The sequence below is a fragment of the Oncorhynchus tshawytscha genome, linkage group LG02, assembly GCF_018296145.1.
Source record: "Oncorhynchus tshawytscha isolate Ot180627B linkage group LG02, Otsh_v2.0, whole genome shotgun sequence".
NCBI lineage: Eukaryota > Metazoa > Chordata > Actinopteri > Salmoniformes > Salmonidae > Oncorhynchus > Oncorhynchus tshawytscha.
The window spans coordinates 58,166,650-58,190,420 of NC_056430.1; the positions used below are offsets into that span (position 1 = coordinate 58,166,650).

The following is a 23,771-nucleotide window of genomic DNA, read 5'->3' on the forward strand; positions in this document are numbered from 1 at the left end:
AAGTATTGCATTGTGTTTATTAGCTATATGTAATCATTGTGTCAATGAGCTCAAAATCACATGTACAATGAGATGGGTGTTTAAAACTAGTTGATTACAGTATATTATTGTACACTTACGAGGTACTATTGGTGCTACAAAACAAGGAAACCAGAAGTCATTATTCTTAGAGACTATATTGAATGTACACCACATAATCAAACACTTCATGAAAAATGGATGAAAAAACATGATTTCAAAATAAATCAAGATTTTGGCATAACATAAGGCATAGGCCACTGAAATTTCTATTACTGTAACTAACAGTAACTCGTGGCAGGTTTCTCGAGCTTCCTTGTGCTCTGTACTGTAGGTTCTTCAGAGCCTCCATCCTCCATCAATGATATGCTCAGTTCCAGTGACATAGGCAGACTAGAGGGAGGTGGAATAAACAGTTACACTTTACTTGGACATGATCAGTCCAATCAAATCTACTGTACATATAACATCATTTAATGTCATTTTATCTGTGGCCAATGACCTTGAGCCTTCTTGGAAGCAGTCATAAGGGCGACAACGTCATAACTTAGCTTAACAGATGTTTCAAATAAATTGTTGAAGAACTAAACTAAACCCCTGGCTACATCAGCTGTCATTTAGCACCCAGTGGCATGCTAACGCACGGTAACAAAAACAAAACATTAACCCAACATTCAGATACTTTTTGTTGGTGTTGCTGTGGGCTCTGCAGACCATGAATGCGCTCACCTCGTCTGAGGCCAGGTAGACACAGAGGTGTGCCACCTCCTCGGCAGTGCACATTCGTCCCGTCTTCTGTCTCGCCATGAAGTCTTTTAGGGCCTGCAGAGATGAAGCAGGACAAAGATCGTAGAAATATATTTACTATTGTCATCTTCCTAATGGAACGTTTCCCACGGTGGGTTAAAAGGGCAACGTAAAATAGCCATCGAATCTAGTCAGCGTTGGTACTTCGTACATGCAACACTGACAAATCTGTAAATTATTATTTATTTATCAATTAATGCACAGACATATGGTGCACAGTGAGCTTATTTGAGGCTATCCTGTTATACACTAAAACAATGTGACAGTAGTTGTGGAAGGTAGAGAGTACCTGTTCTGGATTAGGCTGAGCCTGGATTCTCCCCCTCAGAGACGGGGTGTCCACGGTCCCTGTTTAGCAGAGAGGACACTTACATTTAGCACATAATCACTATTCTTTATACAGTGTATGGTACATCACAATGATTAAACAAAAACAATACACTTTTCACAGGGAGATATCTCTGTACTGTGAACTTGTCTTTGGTGTGAGCGGCATGTTAAATTCTTGAAAATATAACCAGAGCGTAATTTTAAGCTGAGCAGCGCGAGCCACTCGCAGAGCCACACGGCCTATGCCCAGGTTTCATTTAAATAAATGGGAGCGTATCATGATTGCCAAAGTTCCCTGTCCAGTGTAGCATTCCTGTAAGCAGGGCCTGTAAGCAGTGTTTGTGTTATAATCTAACACAGATCATGCCATTCCTGAGTCATGCTAGGGTATGATTAAAAAGAAAAGGCATGTTAATCAGATTTTACACAAGGAATGTAGGGTGCAGTGCTTACCAGGGCATACGCAGTTACAGCGAATGCCTTGCTCGAGAAAATCGGCTGCTATAGATTTGGTGAGCCCAATGACAGCAGCCTTGGAGGTGCTGTACACGCATCGATTCACCACACCTATGGAGGGAACACACGCAACCACACAGGTTTTGCTTGACTAAATACATAGTCAGAGGATTGGATAGAGTAGACATGGACTGTGACCAAATTTCATTGGATGTTCATGATGAATTACCATACATAAATACATACTCAGGGTTGGGGAGTAACGGATTACATGTAAGGGATTACAAAAAAACGATAACTAACCTGTTACCAGCTAAAATATTGTAATCAGATTACAGATACTTTTGAAAAACTAGACGATTACTTCTAAATCCAGAAAGGATGTTCGCTGAAAAAAAATCTTTGGCAATTCTGTTTCTAAATGACATTCAAATCAGCATTGAAAAAAGGCACAAGTTTAAGTTTGTTCCACCTGAGTGAGTGTGACCACAAGTCAGAGACCACTATGAGGACACCAAATGTGTTTGATGGATCGCAGGAAAAGACCAGGAATAGGCTTTTGTAGGCTACAGTCCAAGCTATGGCTTCCAATGGTGCGACTGCTGTCGCCATTCAATGACTATCCAATTTGATGAAAGGATGGTAAGGTGTAGTGTGCGGCGATACGGATATCACTTATTATTGATATCTACATAGCGCATTGATCTGAATCACACTGCTGCTCTCTCATTTAGCTATTTGCACCTCATGAATTGTGGTTGTTGTGGATGTCCGTTCACGAATCCAAATGTGTATTTGAACCCAATAATGGTTGAATTCAAGAAGATTAAGCTGCCCACCAATCATTGTTTTTTAAACCAGTGGACAGCCAGTGAAAAATGCACTCTTGCAACAGCTGCATAGTGTGGATCACAACCTATGAAATAAAAGTGGGTCTGATTAAAAAAACAAAACTCATAGGCCTAATGGACACATCCTCAAACTCGCACACATTTGATAGACTTAAAAAGGGGCAATATGTAGTTGCGACATCCATTTTTGGACTAATATATATATATATCTCAAAAAAATAAAGGGAACACAAATAACACATCCTAGATCTGAATGAATGAAATATTCTTATTAAATACTTTTTTCTTTACATAGTTGAATGTTCTGACAACAAAATAGCACAAAAATTATCAATGGAGGTCTGGATTTGTAGTCACACTCAAAATTGAAGTGGAAAACCACACTACAGGCTGATCCAACTTTGATGTAATGTCCTTAAAACAAGTCCAAATGAGGCTCAGTACTGTGTGTGGCCTCCACGTGCCTGTATGACCTCCCTACAATGCCTGGGCATGCTCCTGATGAGGTGGCGGATGGTCTCCTGAGGGATCTCCTCCCAGACCTGGACTAAAGCATCCGCCAACTCCTGGACAGTCTGTGGTGCAACGTGGCGTTTGTGGATGGAGCAAGAAATGTCCCAGATGTGCTCAATTGGATTCAGGTCTGGGGAACGGACGGGCCAGTCCATAGCATCAATGCCTTCCTCTTGCAGGAACTGCTGACACACTCCAGCCACACGAGTTCTAGCATTGTCTTGCATTAGGAGGAACCCAGGGCCAACCACACCAGCATATGGTCTCACAAGGGGTCTGAGGATCTCATCTCGGTACCTAATGGCAGTCAGGCTACCTCTGGCGAGCACATGGAGAGCTGTGCGGCCTCCCAAAGAAATACCACCCCACACCATGACTGACCCACCGCCAAACCGGTCATGCTGGAGGATGTTGCCCTCCTACGGCCTTCTCCACGTCTCCTGATGTACTGGCCTGTCTCCTGGTAGCGCCTCCATGCTCTGGACACTACGCTGACAGACACAGCAAACCTTCTTGCCACAGCTCGCATTGATGTGCCATCCTGGATGAGCTGCACTACCTGAGCCTCTTGTGTGGGTTGTAGACTCCGTCTCATGCTACCACTAGAGTGAAAGCACCGCCAGCATTCAAGTGACCAAAACATCAGCCAGGAAGCATAGGAACTGAGAAGTGGTCTGTGGTCACCACCTGCAGAACAACTCCTTTATTGGGGGTGTCTTGCTAATTGCCTATAATTTCCACCTGTTGTCTATTCCATCTGCACAACAGCATGCAAAATTTATTGTCAATCAGTGTTGCTTCCTAAGCTGACAGTTTGATTTCACAGAAGTGTGATTGACTTGGAGTTACATTGTGTTGTTTAAGTGTTCCCTTTATTTTTTTGACCAGTGTGTACACACACACACACTTGAGGAATATAACTTATAAATGCCTCATGAGCTTAGTTCAACTGTCACACTCCATGAAAACCCAAAATATAAGCTACTTTTTCTCCAATGTTTTTAAACATAAACAAACACTGTGTAGCCTCATAACATGGTGAAAACAATCATTTTGATATAATGGATGGTGAGTCCTTGCATCCATAGTTGTCTATTATCTGAGAATGGTTACATTTATCCAGTCCCATCCCTCAGCTTTTTACCAAAACAGAGGCGGGGCGACCGTTATGTTACTGTTTCATCTGTGGATTTGCCCTTTAAACAACTTCATATTATGAAGATATTTTGTTGTCACCAACAAAAAAGTAAACATATGGCATTTCTTTTCCCAGTGTAAATAGCACTTTCAGTAGTGCTCAAAGAATGCCATTCCATGAACGCAGCAGTTATTTTTCAACTTGAATCAATGAGCCCATTCAGTCCTCCATAACAACAAAATCATAAACAGAGTAGTTATGCTCAGGTAAAACAATTTGACTAATCTATACTTCCATATTTCCAAGTCCCATTCTTGAAGATCAAGGGGTATAATATTTATTGGAATTCTGATAGACTTTGGTTTTTAATGTAAAGATATAATTTAAATCATATTGTTATAATTAGTAGAAAGCGATGGGTTAGAAGAAGCCCACATAACCAACCCATAAAGTACAATTTTACATCCATATATGGCCAGCTATGTAAACTTTAACATTGGTTTATCCTGCAATATATACCGTTTAATTGGTAACATACATTTTTGTCTTCTTCTAATGTCTCTTAAGGGGAAAGAACTCTAAAAGTAACAGAATGTAATCAGAATATGTTACCGAGTTTGGGTAATCCAAAAGTTGTTACTGATTACAATTTTGGACAAGTAACAAGCAACTGTAACAGATTACATTTAGAAAGTAACCTGCCCAACCCTGTACACAAACGTTCCATACGCAGAAAAATCTTCTTTCAAATGTTGTGCACAAATTTGTTGCATTTATATTTTTGTTCAGTATTACAAAAAAAAAAAAAAAAAAAAAACATCCTTACCTTTTATACTGGAGGCCACAGACGCCATGTTAATGATATTCCCAGACTTCTTGGCCAACATCTGAGTTGAGAAAAAAATTGTTGATCAACAGGACAGTGTTATCCAAGTAAGTGATCCAATTTAAAATACAATTCCACTACAATATCTGCTGCAGTAACTACAAAAAGAATGCCCCTACACGGTCATGGCCAATGCATTCGCAAAGTAGTCAAAACAATCGATGAAGGGTTTGGCTTGTGAGACCGCTTTGAAATAAATCTTAATCACAAAAGCTTTATTAAAAGGTTGTTTGGCAGCAGCAAAACAGTGAGCAGACATCTCATTTTTTATCTACAGTATGTAGGCTATGACATAATTTTATCCAGAACCTGGCAGGTAGCCTAGAGTAGACTAGGTGAAAAATCTGTCTGTGCCCTTGAGTAAGGCACTTAACCCTAATCGCTCCTGTAAATTGGTCTGGATAAGAGTCTGCTAAATTACTCAAATGTTACATTACAGAAATCCCTGTCTATATACCCATCATGGAACGAGAGATAATCCGATGACTCGTATTTAGAAACATTTAAGTTATTTTCCTGTATTATTATATATTTTTTCAATTTCGTGGTATCCAAATGGGTAGTTAAAGTCTTGTCCCATCGCTACAACTCCCAAACAAAACCCTCCCCTAACCCGGACAACGCTGGGCCAATTGTGCGCTGCTCCATGGGTCTGCCGGTCACGGCCGTTTGCGACAGAGCCTAGACTCGAACCAGGATCTCTAGTGGCACAGCGATTAGTGCCTTAGACTATGCCACTCGGGAGGCACCTAGTGTCACAAACTTGATGCAGTCATTGTGTGCAAGGGATCCACCATAAGGATCGAATACAATACTTTGGATTACTTGACAAACTATAAGTGAAGTTATCCAAATACTTTTGATTTCTTCGGAGAGAAACACACTTCATACATAGTGCCTTCATTTCTAAATTCATAATTTAATTTAATTTAAAATAAAAAATGTTGGCATAAAATAAATGTAGTTCCTTCAGAAAGTATTCACACCCCTTTACTTTTTCCACATTTTGTTGTGTTACAGCCTGAATTTAAAATGTATTAGACTGGGTAACTGATCTACACACAATACCCCATAATGTCAAAGTGGAATTGTTTGTAGATTTGAAAAATAGATATTGATAAAGAAAATGAATAGCTGAGACAGAGACACGCACAAAGCTCTCCCTACATTTGGTAAATCCGACCACAACTCTATCCTCCTGATTCCTGCTTACAAGCAAACATTAACGCAGGAAGCACCAGTGACTCTGTATACAAAAAAGTTGTTAGATGAAGCAGATGCTAAACTACAGGACTGTTTCTGAATTTAGGCTGTAACAACAAAATGTAAAATAAGTCAAGGGTTATGAATACTTTCTGAAGGCACTGTAGCTTCACAGTTGAAATTCATATGGGGAGGACTGTGTCTTCCTTAATTCTGGGATCAGAGGTCGGTGGAGTAAAGTGGCGGGATGGTTGGTCACCTTGGGTAGGAAAGCCCTGCTCATGAGGTACATGCTGCGGACGTTGACGTTCATGGTGAAGTCCCAGTCCGCCTCCTCGCAGTCCAGGATGGAGCCGTGATGGACAAACCTGGGAGGGGTGATGGGTAGTGGTCAATTTTGGATTGCCAAAATCCCGAAGTAACCCTTTAAATTGTATTTGCAGTCTTAAAAAGTGTGAAATGTGACCTGTTGAAATTGTGCAGGTTCCCTACGTGGAGAGGGAAAATGTGAAGACAAATAATTTCTGGTTTACACAAAATAAAATGTAGACAGTGCCCTAGCTACTTTGGTACAGGGGGCACCTTTTGGAAAATGGTGTGTGATGGTACAACACATCTGATCTGACTTTAATTAATTCAGTGTGTCATTGATATAATTGACTCAATCCTTCAAAAAATATATAAAAAAGATACAAGTGAAAAAGGAACAGGAAAAAACATAAAAAATACCCGGCAACATTGAACAGCACATCTATGTGGTCAAACTCCTTGGCCAGCGCTTCCACTTGGTCCTTCTTGGTCACATCCACCACCTTAGTATTGATACCTAGGAGATATACGTCAGATTAGCCACAAAAACCATAGGTGGATGCGGGCTGGGTCATGCGAAGTGATGTGTCTAGATTTTAAAAGTTCTACATAGATTTGGAAATGTTAACTGTGTTGGAGAGTTCTCGACAAACACTTTTCAGACCAGGTAGCTATTACGCTTTCCAAAATCAAGACAGAACTTCATTTTATTGATAAGATAGAGACGAATTTACCATCCATCGAGTAAGACTCAAACATTACTTCCACGGTACCCAGTCGTTTACTGGCCAACAAGCTATGCAGTAATGAGCAATGAGCTAATATAGCAACTACTAAAACAGGGGAATTATCATCACAACCATAATAAATCTAAGATTCTATTTCTATAAATAACTAAACCTCTGATTGTATATCCATACCAAGCAAAACTAAGTATTTTTCTAAAATAATTAAAAACTCTTCTCTCAACAGAGGAAGCCACCTTTCTCGAACTCAAAAGAGCATTGAATAGCATGAATAAAGGCACATCACCTGGATGGGACAGTATTCCTCCTAGGGTCTATTTAAAATGTTGGAATCAATTACAGTGGAAGTTTACATACACCTTAGCCAAATACATTTAAACTCAGTTCTTCACAATTCCTGACATGTAAAAAAAATCCCTGTCTTAGGTCAGTTAGGATCACCACTTTATTTTTAGAATGTGAAATCCCAGAATAGTAGAGGAAATGATTTATTTCAGCGTTTATTTCTTTCACCACATTCCCAGTGGGTCAGAAGTTTACATGCACTCATTTCGTATTTGGTAGCATCGCCTTTAAATTGGTTAACTTCGGTCAAACATTTTGGGTAGCCTTCCACACACTTCCCACAATAAGTTGGGTGTATTTGGTCCCATTCCTCCTGACAATGCTGGCGTAACTGAGTCAGGTTTGTAGGCCTCCTTGCTGCACACGCTTTTTCAGTTCTGCCTACATATTTTCTATAGGATTGAGGTCAGGGCTTTGTGACGGCCACTCCAATACCCTGACTTTGTTGTCCTTAAGCCATTTTGCCACAACTTCGGAAGATTGCTTGGGGTCATTGTCCATTTGGAAGATTCATTTGCAACCAAGCTATAACTTCCTGACTGATGTCTTGAGATGTTGCTTCAATAAATCCACATAATTGTCCTGCCTCATGATGCCATCTATTTTGTGAAGTGCACCATTAAATTATGTCAATTAGCCTATTAGAAGCTTTTAAAGCCATGACATTATTTTCTGGAATTTTCCAACCTGTTTAAAAAAGGCACAGTCTACATAGTGTACGTAAACTTCTGGCCCACTGGAATTGTGATACAGTGAATTATAAGTGAAATAATCTTTCTTGTCTGTAAATAAACACACTCAATTAGTATTTGGTAGCATGTAAACTTCTGACCCACTGGGAATGTGACGGGGGAAAAAAAAGCTGAAATCAATCACTCTATTATTCTGACATTTCACATTCTTTAAATAAAGTGGTGTTCCTAACGGACCTAAGACAGGGAATTTTTACTAAGATTAAATGTCAGGAATTGTGAAAAACTGAGTTTAAATGTATTTAGCTAAGGTGTATGTACAAACTATGTTGTAAACTTTCATCTATAGGCTAGGTTGTAGCAACCTCATGATAGCTGGTGGGACAATTTGAGCATCATGTAGTAGCCTAAACCTATCGATGTTACATTGAATGGAATATGAATGATTGTCATCCAACATGCTGTAATAAAAATAAGGCCATGCTCAAAAGTATCATCCTCCCTTAACTTAAACGGCACCGACCACCACTGTTTAAATATCAATACACTGGCAAGGCCTAAAAAAAAAAATATATTCTTAAAGTTGGGGGTGTATTAGGCCCTATATATGTACAATTATATAACATTGAGGTCCTTGAATTACCATTAAGTGGTTGAAAAGGTCTCTGAAACTCCTTGAATTTGACTTGTAAATGTCTGTATGAACAACACTTAAAGGATGTATAGTCCTAGGCTGTACAGGTGGAGTTATGGGCCAATTTGCAAGTACACCAGTGGAACTGCATGAAAATCGTTATTTTATAGTTTCAAACCATTTACAAATGTTGATCACAATGTCACATATTGGCCCCATTATTTATAGAAAAACCCATATACATTTCCTTCCTTAGATAAAACCATTGGCAGAAACTTTAACAGGGGGCCTCCCGAGAAGGGCAGCGGACTAAGACACTGCAACGCATTGCTAGAGGTGTCACTACAGACCCGGGTCCCATCCCAGTCTGTGTCACATGAGGCAGCGCACAATTGGCCCTGTGTCGCCCGGGTTAGAGGAGGGTTTGGCCGACCGGGATGTCCTTGTCCCATCGTGCTCTAGCGACTCCTTGTGGCGGGCCAGGCGCATGCATGCTGACTTTGGTCTTAGGTTGTATAGCGTTCCCTCTATCACATTGGTGCGGCTGGCTTCCGGATTAAGCGAGCAGTGTTTCAAGAAGCAGAGCGGCTTGGCAGGGTCACGTTTCGGAGGATGCATGGCTCTCGACCTTCGCCTCTCCCGAGTCCGTACGGGAGTTGCAGCGATGGGACATGACTAACTACCAATTGGATATCACGAAATTGGGGAGAAAAAGGTTTAATTTTTTACTTTTTAAAAAAACTTTAATAAACCCAGTTGCTTTAACCAGCACATTATAGTCAAAATGAATATATTGTCACGGCTGAATTTCTGTAGTTTACAGAAGTAAAGAAGTAGGAGGATTATCCGGAGGAAAGTTTAAATTGTATTTCCAGGCACGAGCATTTTGCCCCATCCTAAATTGGTTTAGACATGATTTTTCTTAGTATAGTGTCTCCTATATCACGCTTTGGTCCCATTATTGCTAACACAATTTCTATTTGCCGAAAAATTGAAAAACAATTTCAGTTGGAATCAAAATGGCATGGCCATACTCCCAATATTTCACAATAATGCCTTGCGATTTGGAGGGTGGCCTTTGGTCCAAATGTAGAATCAGTACACTTACCGATATCATGGACAGTAATAGTTTGAGAACATTCCAAGATATGAAAGATACATGCACATTATCAGACAACTCCTTTTTTCTATGTTGACAACTTAGGTCAGCTACACTGGCTTATGGAGTCCCTTGGGAAACCAAACTACCGAACCATCCAATTATTGGTTTTATAAATAAAACTCTGGGCTCCCGAAATAACTGATCTCAAAAATATATCAACTTCTGGAAAGCTCATTATGATCTAGCCATTAAAAAAAAGTATGTTCCACAGATCTAATTGATTCGGAACAACCCTTTAACTGGAACAGAATATGGAAAAATATTACCTTGGCATCCCGTAATCCGAACCATTCATTTATAAAATGTTAAATTTGTTCGCACACTGTATTTAAGTGGGAGTGCCCTTTAGTTAAATTCTTCTGGGGCAAAGTTAAAATTAATTTAGAAGTGCATGAATTTAAATATTCAATGCTTTGCATATATTATGTTTCTTAAAGTGGATACAGTTACTATTAGACGTTATAACATAATTATCAACAGCGAGAATGAATGGTGCTAATCAAGGAACAATTGGGGCCTTGACATATATGCTTGACTCTAAAGAACAATCCCAGCTAAAGCCCCACACACAAATATAATTTATTTACTTTTTACTTTCAGGCCCACAGGCTGGTACATGGCTGGTACATTTTGGATAAGTATTTAATTATCCAAAATCTGTATACTATAGATATACTATAACTTTAATATCGGCAGCATTCTAAATTCTGGTGCATTCCTTTTATCCATTTATTTTCGCTGTTATCCAAAATATCTAAGCATGTGGGCAACCCAGTGTACCTTCAGAGCGCAGCCACAAATGGGAAGGAACAAACACGTAGGGCACAGGCATGAAATGTTGAGTAGCTTAGGTAGCTTTATCCACTAGGACAGGACACCAGATGGTATATAATGCATGTATGAACCATACATAGGCACTTCGTGTCCAAATCGCGAGATTTGAAAAAGATCGCGCTGCATCTATTTAATACATTAGTAGTGTGGGAAGATGAACGTGCACGGAAGGAAAGCGGTACACTGTCCCCTTTAAGTAACTCACTTTGGGAGGAATATCTACCATAACTAAACACCCATGCCTCAAACATAGGCATGGTTGGGTAATGTACTGTGATCATTGCACATGTGTCATAGAAATGCATTTAAGCATTGGAATGTATTGTAATAACAGCAGTTCATAACCCCTAAAAAAAATACAACTACCCATTACACCTAAACAGTATGGTTAGAGATTAAACCATGGACATTGTTTTAATGTAGCCTTTGAAAATACCTGGGTTTTGCTATCCTCAAAAGGTAAGTGTTAATAACTTAAAGGGGAAATCTGCAAATGGTACATCAATTTTGCACTTTTAAATTAATAAACTTATACTTTCCAATCCAATTCAATGTAATTTCATCTTTGTGGACTGGAACCATCACAGAATCGTTCACCCAATAGCCCCCACTGCAAAGCACAAGTTCAGGCTGCTAATAAGCTACCTTTTATTTAAAACGCTATGGTTCATTTGCTCATGTAAAAATATCACCCTGTGTTTGCAATATTGAACAATTTTATGGTTTAAAATTTAACTGGGTGTGCAGAGCTATGGCTGAGTGGTATCTCTCCCTGTGCTCATCACATATGCAACTCCCCGCCAGAGACCAGGTTTTTTTTCCAGAGTTAACCCTTCCAGGTTATCTCCCCTCTTTACCCCCTTTCAAATGTATAATAATGTCTAAAGAAAAGTTAGAAAATGTGAGACTGCAATTCAAAACAAAGTGGCCAGTTGCATTTCCACCGGATGACAGGCTTCTTTTGAGCCTAAAATGAAGAAAATGTAAGCAAAATTGTAGGAGATCCATCCCACTGCAATTTTGTGGCTCACGGTATAATATAGATACCCCATCAGAACCCAAAATAAGCTTATATTACAATTTTTTTGTAAAGAATGTAATTTGTAAACAAACATGGTTAAAACTATACTTTTGATATCACGGATGGTCAGTCCTCACATAGTTCCTTCTATGAACCTGAGAGTAGTTACATTTCTCCAGCCCCATCTCTCAGCAGTTCACCAAAACAGTGGCAGGACTCTATAGAAGGACTATAGACTCTATAGAACAGGAACATTCATTGGGGTGTACTGGGGGTATTGCATTCAAACTAATGTCTTTAAGATTTGATATGAATGAAGGGCACATCTTAATTCTCAGGATGCCCAGTAATTGAAAGGTAGTAAACAAAAATAAACTGTACCAGGGTGGCCATCCAGTTCCTTCAGCTTCTCTCCATTGATATCTGTTGCGGTGACTTGAGCTCCTTCTTTGGCAAAGGCCTACAGTTAAAATGACAGAATATTACTTTCATGGTTATTTACAGTTCACTCAATATCAGTAAAATGTTCAAATTAATACATCATGAATACTTTACATCATTGTACAAGTCTTAGAGTAGGGGTAGGCAACTAGGTTTAGCCACGTAAATTGACTGCAAGTAAACCCAAATAGATGCAAAAATATCATACCTCAATTGAGACCTGATCACATAGGTCTCCATTTGTGTGAATAGTTTGGAATGGAATTCCTGGTTACAGTCTTTGGGAGGCCTAATAAAATTGCTAATAGGACGAATTTGGCAAGTGGGCTGCTTGTTGCCGACCCCCGTCAGAGGGTGTTTCTGAGAGCCTTAACAATCAAATTCACCATATCTACACTGAGTGTACAAAACATTAGGAAACCTGCTCTATCCATGACAGACTGACCAGATAAATCCAGGTGAAAGCTATGGTCCCTTATTGGTGTCACTTGTTTAATCCACTTCAAATCAGTGTAGATGAAGGGGACGAGACAGGTTAAAGAAGTCATTTTAAGCCTTGAGTCATGGATTGTGTATTTGCCAATCAGAGGGTGAATGAGCAAGACAAAATATTTAAGTGCCTTTGAATGGGGTATGGAAGTGGGGGCCAGGCGCACTGGTTTGAGTGTGTCCAGAATTGCAACGCTGCTGGGTTTTCATGCGCAACAGTTTTGTGTGTATCAAGAATGGTCCACCATCCAAAGGACATCCAGCCAACTTGACAACTGTGGGGAACATTGGCATCAACATGGGCCAGCATCCCTGTGGAACGCGTTCAACACCTTGTAGAGTCCATGCCCCGATTAAATGGTCTTCTGAAGGCAAAAGGGGGTGCTACCCAATATTAGGAAGATGTTCCTAATGTATTGTACACTCAGTGTATACTTCTTTAGCAAATGTAGCCTAGCTGTGTAGTGAATGGTAAATTAAGTAAATATTACAATGGCTGCAGCTCTTCCAATGCCCTGGGCTCCTGCTGACAACACAATGACTTTCCCATCCAGGCGGCCCATGATGATGCAGTGTTTAATTCTACAGGCAATTCTGCATATGAACAAAAACAATGTCATTATTGTTGTTAAGATCACAGTCAAGGTAGAGTTGAAGTTGCCATGGTGGATTTATTACCCAAAAACAGTGGTGGAATGTTCTTAAATACACATTTAGGCAACATAATGCTTTATTATTGTGAAATGTTTGATGTTTGTGTGTGAAAGATGTTAATTGGTTGGGTAAAATTGCATTATCAGCTGCAGCAGGTATTCTCACACCCCAAAGCCCTATACTACGTACTTGGTTCGAGTTAGCGAGGTAACTTTAGTCAAATCGGAGTTCAACTCGGGACAACCAGCACCACGAAAGTGGCTCACCTTTTAGCCAGGTCAATGTCTATGGCAACGAATCCAGAAATAAACTACTCTGGCCCAGGTTAACTCAGGGCTATCAACATTTTTCGTGAATGATGTCTGAGCTGCGAGTTGAGGACCAATTAAATCAGATTCCCTTCTACTAAAGATTGTATCATTCCCTTCATTTGATGAAGACTGATTCAATATTTTATTCATTAAATGTTTGTCTTTATGTCAAAATACCTATCACATTACACATTTAGTAATGACAGAATGCATTTGAAACTTCATGCACAGTAAAACTTGTATGACTTTATAATAGAATGTTTTATTCAATAGAAGTGGGGAAAAAGGTGCTAGGGTTGTCCCCAACAATTAAAATCTTGGTCAACCAAAAGTCGTCTGTTCTTTCAACCAATCGGTTGGTTGAAATTCTTAAAAACTTGTATTTTTCCATAAAGTGATAGAACGGCGCCGGAGGAGATGGCTGCCGTTTTACGGGCGCCTAACCAATTGTGCTATTGTGTGCGTTTTTTTGTTTGTTATTAGTACATAACGTTTCTGCCACAGTTTCTTATGACCGAAAATAGCATTTGGATATCAGGACAGCAACTATTCACCCTGTACTGGACTAATATTTTTTCTTTAACGAGTCAGACGCAAAGGATTTACTTCAGACACCTGACAAGGCCCAAATCCCTGTAATTCGCATGAGAAAGAGACAGATATCGGGGGACGTAGGTCGGGGTGCCTTCTAAGGAGCCGACGGCTAGTGGGTAATCTGCCTCAACCATCAGTCCTATTAGCCAACGTAAACTCATTTGACAACAAAATAGACGAGCTACGATAAAGAATATCCTACCAACGGGACATTACAAACTGTAATATCTTATGTTTCACCGAGGCATAGTTGAACAACGACATGGATAACATACAGTTGGAGTGGTTTACGCTGCATCGACAAGATAGAACAGCCGCCTCCAGTAAGACAAGGGTTGGCGGTCTGTGTATATTTGTAAACAGCTGGTGCACAAAATCTAATATTAAGGAAGTCTCTAGGTTTTGTGCCTGAGATAGAGAATCTCATGATAAGCTTAGACCACACTATTTATCGTAGCTGTCTATTTACCACCACAAACCGATACTGCCACTAAAACCGCACTCAATGAGCTGAGTAAGACCATAAGCAAACAGGAAAACGCTAATCGAGGCAGCGCTCCTGGTGGCCTTAAAATCCGTTGTACCTCATTTCTACCAGCATGTTAAACGTACAACCAGAGAAAAAAAAAAAACACAAAAAAAACAACTCTAGGCCACCTTTACTCCACACACAGAGACGTGTACAAAGCTCCCCCTCGCCCTCCATTTGGCTAATCTGACCATAATTCTATCCTACTGAGTCCTGCTTACAAGCAAAAACTAAAGCAGGAAGCAGTGACTCGGTCAATAACGAAATGGTCAGATGACGCTGATGCTACAGGACTGTTTTGCTAGCACAGACAGGAAGAATCCCAGAACATATTCCAATGGCATTGAGGAGTACATCATATCAGTCATTGGCTTCATCAATAAGTACATCGATGATGTCGTCCCCACAGTGACCGTGCGTACATACTAGAGGTCGACCGATTAATCGGAATGGCCGATTAATTTTGGACGATTTCAAGTTTTCATAACAATCAGAATTTTTGGGCGCCGATTTGCCAAAATATTTTTTTATACCTTTATTTAACTAGGCAAGTCAGTTAAGAACACATTCTTATTTTCAATGACGGCCTAGGAACGATGGGTTAACTGCCTTGGTCAGGGGCAGAACTACAGATTATCACCTTGTCAGCCCGGGAGATCCAATCTTGCAACCTTACAGTTAACTAATCCAACGCAATATCGACCTGCCTCTCTCTCGTTGCACTCCACAAGGAGACTGCCAGTTACACAAATGCAGTAAACCAAAGTAAGTTGCTAGCTAGTATTAAACGTATCTTATAAAAAAACTATCAATCATAATCACTAGTTAACTACACATGGTTGATGATATTACTAGATATTATCTAGCATGTCCTGCGTTGCATATAATCTGACTGAGCATACAAGTATCTAAGTTTGACTGAGCGGTGGTAGGCAGAAGCAGGCGAGTAAACATTCATTCAAACAGCACTTTTCTGCGTTTTGCCAGCAGCTCTTCGTTGTGCGTCAAGCATTGCGCTGTTTATGACTTCAAGCCTATCAACTCCCGAGATGAGGCTCGTGTAACCGAAGTGAAATGGCTATCTAGTTAGCGTGCGCTAATTGTCGTTGTGTTGCTGGTTCGAGCCCAGGGAGGAGCGAGGAGAGGGACGGAAGCTATACTGTTACACTGGCAATACTAAAGTGTCTATAAGAATATCCAATAGTCAAAGGTTAATGAAATACAAATGGTATAGAGGGAAATAGTCCTATAATTCCTATAATAACTACAACCTAAAACTTCTTACCTGGGAATATTGAAGACTCATGTTAAAAGTAACCACCAGCTGTCATATGTTCTCAAGTTCTGAGCAAGAACTGAAACATTAGCTTTCTTACATAGCACATATAGCACTTTTACTTTCTTCTCCAACACTTTGTTTTTGCATTATTTAAACCAAATTGAACATGTTTAATTATTTACTTGAGGCTAAATTGATTTTATCGATGTGTTATATTAAGTTAAAATAAGTGTTCATTCAGTATTGTTGTAATTGTCATTAATAAAAAAAATTAAATATAAGAAATTGGCCGATTAATCGGAATCTGCTTTTTGGGTCCTCCAATAATCGGTATCGGCGTTGAAAAATCATAATCAGTCGACCTCTAGTACATACCCCAACGAGAAGCCATGGATTACAGGCAACATCCACACTGAGCTAAAGGGTAGAGTTGCCGCTTTCAAGGAGCGGGACCATAACCCGGACGCTTATAAGAAATCCCACTATGACCTCAGACGAACCATAAAACAGGCAAAGCGTCAATACCGGCTCAGACGCTCCTCGGATGTGAAAAGGCTTGCACACTATTACAGACTACAAAAGGGAAATACAGCTGCGAGCTGTCCAGTGACACGAAACTACCAGACTAGCTAAATTACTTCTATGCTCAATTTGAGGCAAGCAACAATGAAGCGTGCATAAGAGCATCGGCTGTTCCGGACAACTGTGTGATCACGCTCTCTGTAGCCGATGTGAGTAAGCCTTTTAAACAGGTCAACATTCCCAAGGTCGCAGGGCCAAACGATTTACCAGGACGTGTACACTGAGCATGCGCTGACCAACTGGCAAGTGTTGTCGCAGATATTTTCAACCTGTCCCTGACTGAGTCTGTAATACCAACATGTTTCAAACAGACCACCATAGTCCCTGTGCCCAAGAAAACCAAGGTAACCCACCTAAAAGACTACCAACCCGTAGCAATCACATCTGTAGACATGAAGTGTTTTATAAAGGTTGGTCATGGCTCAGTTCAACACCATTATCCTAGAAACCCTAGACCCACTCCAATTTGCTTACCACCCCAACAGAGCCACAGATGACGCAATCTCACTAAGCTACGGCCCCTGGGACTAAACACCTCACTCTGAAACTGGATCCTGGACTTCCTGATGGGCCGCCCCAGGTGGTAAGGGTAGGTATCAACACATCTGCCACGCTGATCCTCAACACTGGAGCCCCCTCCTGTACTTCCTGTTCACCCATGACTGCATAGCCAGGCACGACTCCAACACCATCATTAAGTTTGCAGACAAAACAACAGTGGCCTGATCACCGATAACAACCTCTCCCTCAACGTGATCAAGACAATGGAGACATTTGTGGACTACAGGAAAAAGAGGACCAAGTACGCCCCGATTCTCATCGACAGGGCTGTAGTGGAGCAGGTTGAGAGCTTCAAATTCCTTGGTGTCCACATCACCAACAAACTATCATGGTCCAAACACACCAATACAGTTCTGAAGAGGGCACAACAAAAACTATTCCCCTTCAGGAGACTGAATAGATATGGCATGGGTCCTCAGATCCTCAAAACATTCTACAACTACACCATCGAGAGCATCCTGAATGGTTGCATGGCAACTGCCTGGTATGGCAACTGCTCAGCCTCCGACCGCAAGGCACTACAGAGGGTAGTGCGTACAGCCCAGTACTGGGGCCAAGAATCCTGCAGTCCAGGAACTCTGTACCAAGCGGTGTCAGAGGAAGGCCCTAAAAATTGTCAGAGACTCCAGCCACACTAATTATAGACATTGTTCTCTGCTACTGCAGGGTAAGTGGTACCAGAGCACCAAATCTAGGTCCAAAAGGCTTCTTAACCGCTTCTACCCCCAAGCCATAAGACTCCTGAACAGCTAATCATATGGCTACATAGACTATTTGCATTGTCATCATCCCCCTACCCCCTTTTACAGTGCTGCTACTATCTGTTTATTATCTGTGCATAGTCACTTTAACTCTACCTACATGTACATATTACCTCGACTAACCTGTGCCCCTGCACATTGACTCTGTACTGGTACCCCCTGTATATAGCCTCGATTTGATAGACACCCTATGTGTTTTAATAAAATCAACTACATACATTGAGCTTGTCTGATGCTTTGAGGTTTGATTAAATAAGTCAAATACCTCAAGAGGGCGCCAGAGATCTAGATAATCAGAAGATATATATTTTTTTTAATCCTCAACCAACTATTCTCCTTCCGCTCTTGCAGATTCTGCCATCACTCTCCTGAAGTTGCCAGTAATAGGCTACACAAGGAATCTGCAACCTTTCTCATTTTGAATTTCAATTTATCTTGCAGATCGTTAGAAATTGTATGCCAGTTATGGTGTTCATGTGCAAATTTTGTGAAAAAGTTATTAGAACGTCTTCATATCTCATATTCATTGTCATGTGGTTAATCAAAATTCTATCCAAATGACACAAACCCAAAAAGTTACTTCTATTGCCAACAACTAAAAACTTGCAGTCTGATGTAGAAAATATCCTGACAAAAATAAATATCTTATAAATCACATAGTTAAAAACAGGCCATGTGTAACAAAATGTTAAATATTGTATCAACTATTAACTTGGGTCCAGCCCAAAGCTTGCACGAGGGAACTTGCAACATTGAATAAATATTCTGGGCCCTCAGATTTTGTGCACCAGTTAGATCGGGACAGACAACTGTAGGCTATTTGCGCAAGGGATAAGAAGCAGTGCTTGACTTGGGCAGGAGCTCACCGGAGCTGATTACCGGCACCTCAAATTGTCTACTGCTGTTACTCTTATAGAATATTAGTTCAAAAGTATTGTGGAGCTCCTGCATCTAAATAAACAGTGCCAGCACCCAAAATGAGTTCAGGGACTTATTTCAGTCCAAGTCAAGCACTAATAAGTAACTTATTTTATGACATTTATCAAAAGGGAGAGAGCTGGAAAGATTTTTCAAATACATTGAGGAACTATTGTAATTATCAATGGATGTAAAAACATACTGTTTGCTTGCTGTTTTGAGGTAAAGAAAACATTACTTTGAGAAGCTTCACAGGTAGTGTGTGGTGGTGCGTTAAGCCAATCAGAAATATTAGATGCCCAAATGTGCACATTTATATGCCTACATTTGCACTCAGGCCAGGTACCAATAGGCCTACTTCTATGTATGCGCGTCCTTACTCAACATTGACAGGAGAGGTCCAAACAAAAGACAATGACTAAATTGACAAAACTCATAAATGGAATGAAATAAACCAAAACTTGTTTCTCACAGGTGTAGCATAGGTTGTGCACTCTGCATACAATGTGTCCACTCAGACAATGAGACCGGGAAGACTGGAATAATAATATTGAATGCATTCAAATAAATTATGGTAAGCAAAGTAACAAACATTGTAGATTAGAAATTATAGGGTTTAACGGTAAATGCACTACTGGTGATGTGTAATAGGGAATTGATATACACTAATACTCAAATGCAAAAATTCACACAATGAAGTCATGAAACAATGAATGTGCACAAATTGGCGGGAGAGAGCACATTCTGGAGAGAGAAGTGCATTGTGCATCTGAGTGCATGTTCAATCTGACATCTGCATTGGCCATGCAGCAGTTAAGGTGATATGGCCTCAGTAGAAGTCAGGGCATTCATGCTTCGCTGAGCAGTGCAGAGTTGTTGTCAAGAAAGTGAGTTTGTGTTCATACAGGATCCAATCATGTCAATGCGGAGCTATACAGAGCCCTCTGCTTTGTTAGAACATTTGGGAGCACATAGCGATGCGGTACGGAGCTCGATTTGGCATCTGCATGCCTTTGAAGGCTCAGCAAATGCGTCACACCCTCCATATGGAGCCTCCGACCACATTTTCAGATCAAGCATAAATTGGCTTTTAGTCTAGGCCTCCGAAATGGATTAGGTCACTGAGATGTGCGCATATATACAGTACCAGTCAAAAGTTCAGACAAACCCTGGAATGAGTAGGTGTTTATTTTTACTATTTCCTATAATATATTTGAGATTTTTCAAAGTAGCCACCCTTTGCAGAATACTCATTTAAGTTTATATGGGTTAAATGGAATAGTAACTGAAATACAGACACTGACTGTAGGCCTACAACCTCTCACATAGCGTAATATAATATTAACTCCAGCAGAATTATGCATTTCTTGCAGTAAAACTATACAAATGTTAATTATCTCAGGAACATGAGTGGAGAAATACGATTTCTTTCTTTCAGCATCTCTAGAGAAAATATGAATCTGCGTGTAATGTGTTATATTTGACACTTATGGAAGCAGACAGTATTTCAACCACAAAATATGCACCCAAAACTAACAGTCCAAGTAGCTAGTCTAATCAGAAATGTTTCTTCATTTTCTCAGCTTTTAAATTTCCTTAAAACTGGTCAAACTGATGACATTTGGCCATTTTGCACAGGACCCATCTTTCCACTGTTTTGGAGTTATTGCGTTCTCCCCCGGTCCCTAAACAAAACGTACAACTTTACCGGTGTCAATTAGATTACTAATGCATTCATTTCATCGATGTAAGACATTCTGGTGAGCACTACTTTCGTCTTCTGGGGCAACAAGTTATGACAGAAGAGAATCTACATGCATCAAACTATAGATGGAAATTAGATACTGAACAAAAATATAAAACGCAACATGAAACCATTTCAAAGATTTTACTTTGTTACTGTACTTTCTTGTTAGTTACATAAACTGAGATTAGGTAAACGATTAGATTTTAGCAACCAGGAAATGGCTGCGCGATTTCTGCATAGTGCATCTAGAAACTGAGGTAAGGTCCTTGGACTAAGGAGTAATGTTAGGCTACTTTAGTACCATATTGGGCTAGGTTTGACAAGAATTGAAGGCATGTCAACCTCATCTCTTTTTTTACCATGGCATTTCCTCGCAGTTTAAAAAACACTTTCCTATAGTACTTTGTTATTCATTTGCAAGTTAATTCAATAGCTAGAATCATACTCTTTTGTTTTAACTATTGAGCGTGCAAAATTGTTGTTACAAGCAAATACTATATTGATCTACACAGCAAACGTGTGCAACGGAGATTCATTACATAACGTTATATTTGCAATTAAATATCTAACTATTCATATGAGTGATACATGCTGTTTCGACAGGGCAAACATAACTTTGTAGGATAATTTTGAAATAACTTACTAACGCTCTGCAACTACAACAGACCATGAACTTCAGTCAGGAGATGCCTCGTGCCCATTTACTAAGTTCTTATTGGCTTCTGTAGAAGGAAGTAGCTCGCGAGCTGATTCTTCTTCTTTAAAATGTGCACTTGTGGATCGTAACCAACTGAAAAGTGCATACACCGCCACCTACCTGAAAGGAAAGCACACCACCACTCAACACATCCTATAACTCTATCACCACATTATCTTACTTAACCCAGTATTTCTAATAAAATAAAGCCTTACAAACCTTACTAATCCCCCATCCAAATCCTATCCCTGGCCAACCTCTCTGACCCTATCAAACAAACTCTCCAATCTAAATCTGTGACGGAGCTGGCAGTCACTCCAAACACATAAGTTCAAAATACAACTACACTCAAAGGTAATACAAAAATGTATGAATATTGATTTAAAACAGATGGGGTGACAAAGGGGATGGAATATACTAAAAAGGCTATAAAAACAAGTAACACCTGCACCTTAAAGAGATAGCAGGTCTAGCCTCTTACCTCAGGGCCTCCCAAGTGGCACTGGGGTCTAAGGCCCTGCATCTCAGTGCAAAAAGTATCACTACAGTACCTAGTTCAAATCCAGACTGTATCTGGCTGTGATTGGGAGTCCCATAGGGTGGTGCACAATTGGCTGGGGTAGGCCATCTTGTAAATAAGAATTTGTTCTTAACTGCCTTGTCTAGTTAAATAAATTAATTGTTTAGCTCTGTTCCAAACTACTTATTTGAGGTTTAACAGCATTCAATACATGTTGCACTCCTACTAGACTGGAGTATAAGTCCCTTATACTTTGCTTGAAAAAACTAAATAAATCAACAAATACACGACACTCACTAAAATCCCACCACCCTACTCCACTATTTAAATCTCTCCAGTCCTTCCTCGGGCCAACAGCCTGAAAAGAGTGCACACCACCACTCAACACACCCTGTAACTCTTCTCATGCCAAGTCTCATACACCCAAATACCTCTATGCAGCTGCCACCACACCCTCAATTTTCTTCGACTTATGTTCCATTGGTTAATAACCATTGCTATAAAACGCTAAACATCCAATCTTATTGAAGCATATATCACTTGTTGGCATATCCCTCTGTACGGGTACATATCTACTACTGACACCACTCTCAGGATCGCTTCTGCACCACTCTAACCCTGGAAACCTCAACCTGCCTCTCTCACACTGGACATTTCTGATACCCATCCCCATGGGCACCACTACAATTAACACATACCACTACTTTCCCCAATGCCACACATTTCTTTGTCTCATGCCCTTCTGCACACTTCTCACATGTGGGAACCTCCCTCCTACACACTGCTGCCACATGCCCCTAAGCTTGACACCTGTAACAACTTAATGTATTCGGCACAAAAGCTCATACAGATTAACTTATATATCCTAACATCACTTTGTCAGGAAAAGACAACATCAAAACTCAAAAGACAACAGCTCTTCTGTTTCACCTCTCACGACACCTGGTCTACATTGCACCAAATGACGAGCATCACCAACACCGGGAATCTTCCCCTTCGGTTGGTCAACTTTCACATTTACTAATACCCCAGTAATCACTCCTTTCTCCTTTTCTTAAGAGCAGAACATTTCAACTCTCTTGTCCCCATTCGTTTAACGTGGAGCGCCTGCTTGCTAATACACTTCACAATAATCAATCATTCTCAAAAGTTGTATCTATCATACAGCCATTGCACATTCCAGTGTCATGTTTCAGTATAAACTTAAAGAAGAGTTTAATCCCGTAAGATCTCATCTTGCACAAGACAACTTCCTCCCTTCTGTTACCATTATATGACACTACCTCCCGTACAGATGTCCTTATCCTATAGAAATGTCTCCCCTTACTACTCAAATCCCATTGTCTCTGCCAGCAATCCAACCCAGTCTTTTTTAATCAATGTTTTTACCACACCTCTACCCAACTGATCCACTATATTATTTTTCACTGCACCCTTTGTGATTAGATCTACTCTATCATTTCCCTTTACTCCTGCAGGGGCAGAAATACAACAAAACTGAACCACAATACCACTCACAAACTGCTTGATCAATAGTGTTGATTTGAGCTAGGTGCTGCACAGTTTGAGTAATATTTTAAAAGACCGGTGCAGTGAAAATTCATTTTTTTTCATATTGTACAACAGCTGATGAAACTAACACTGTAAAAGTGTGACAGAATTTGATCAGTGTTAGTTGCTGTTTGGAAATACAATATACACAGGACCTTCTAATCAGCAGGTTTGCATGTGCAGAAGTTTTGG

At 40.2% G+C, this 23,771-nt stretch overlaps 1 protein-coding gene across 2 annotated transcripts in view; it reads right to left on the minus strand.

The window, feature by feature from the left end:
* The window catches only part of bdh2 (3-hydroxybutyrate dehydrogenase, type 2), a 25,790-nt gene continuing 2,019 nt past the window's right edge, over positions 1-23,771 (minus strand). Inside the window, exons 1-10 of one of the 2 annotated variants that reach the window (XM_024443834.2) lie at positions 21,455-21,560; positions 13,367-13,469; positions 12,327-12,405; positions 6,932-7,028; positions 6,462-6,570; positions 4,940-5,000; positions 1,609-1,722; positions 1,115-1,173; positions 748-840; positions 1-411 (exon numbers count right to left, since the gene is read on the minus strand). In XM_024443834.2, coding sequence (XP_024299602.1) covers positions 358-411; positions 748-840; positions 1,115-1,173; positions 1,609-1,722; positions 4,940-5,000; positions 6,462-6,570; positions 6,932-7,028; positions 12,327-12,405; positions 13,367-13,438 — 738 coding nt within the window. In that variant the 5' untranslated portion in view covers positions 13,439-13,469; positions 21,455-21,560 and the 3' untranslated portion in view covers positions 1-357. Of the gene's footprint in view, positions 412-747; positions 841-1,114; positions 1,174-1,608; positions 1,723-4,939; positions 5,001-6,461; positions 6,571-6,931; positions 7,029-12,326; positions 12,406-13,366; positions 13,470-21,454; positions 21,561-23,771 lie in introns of those variants that run through there. The other variant, XM_024443841.2, reaches the window with a different exon arrangement.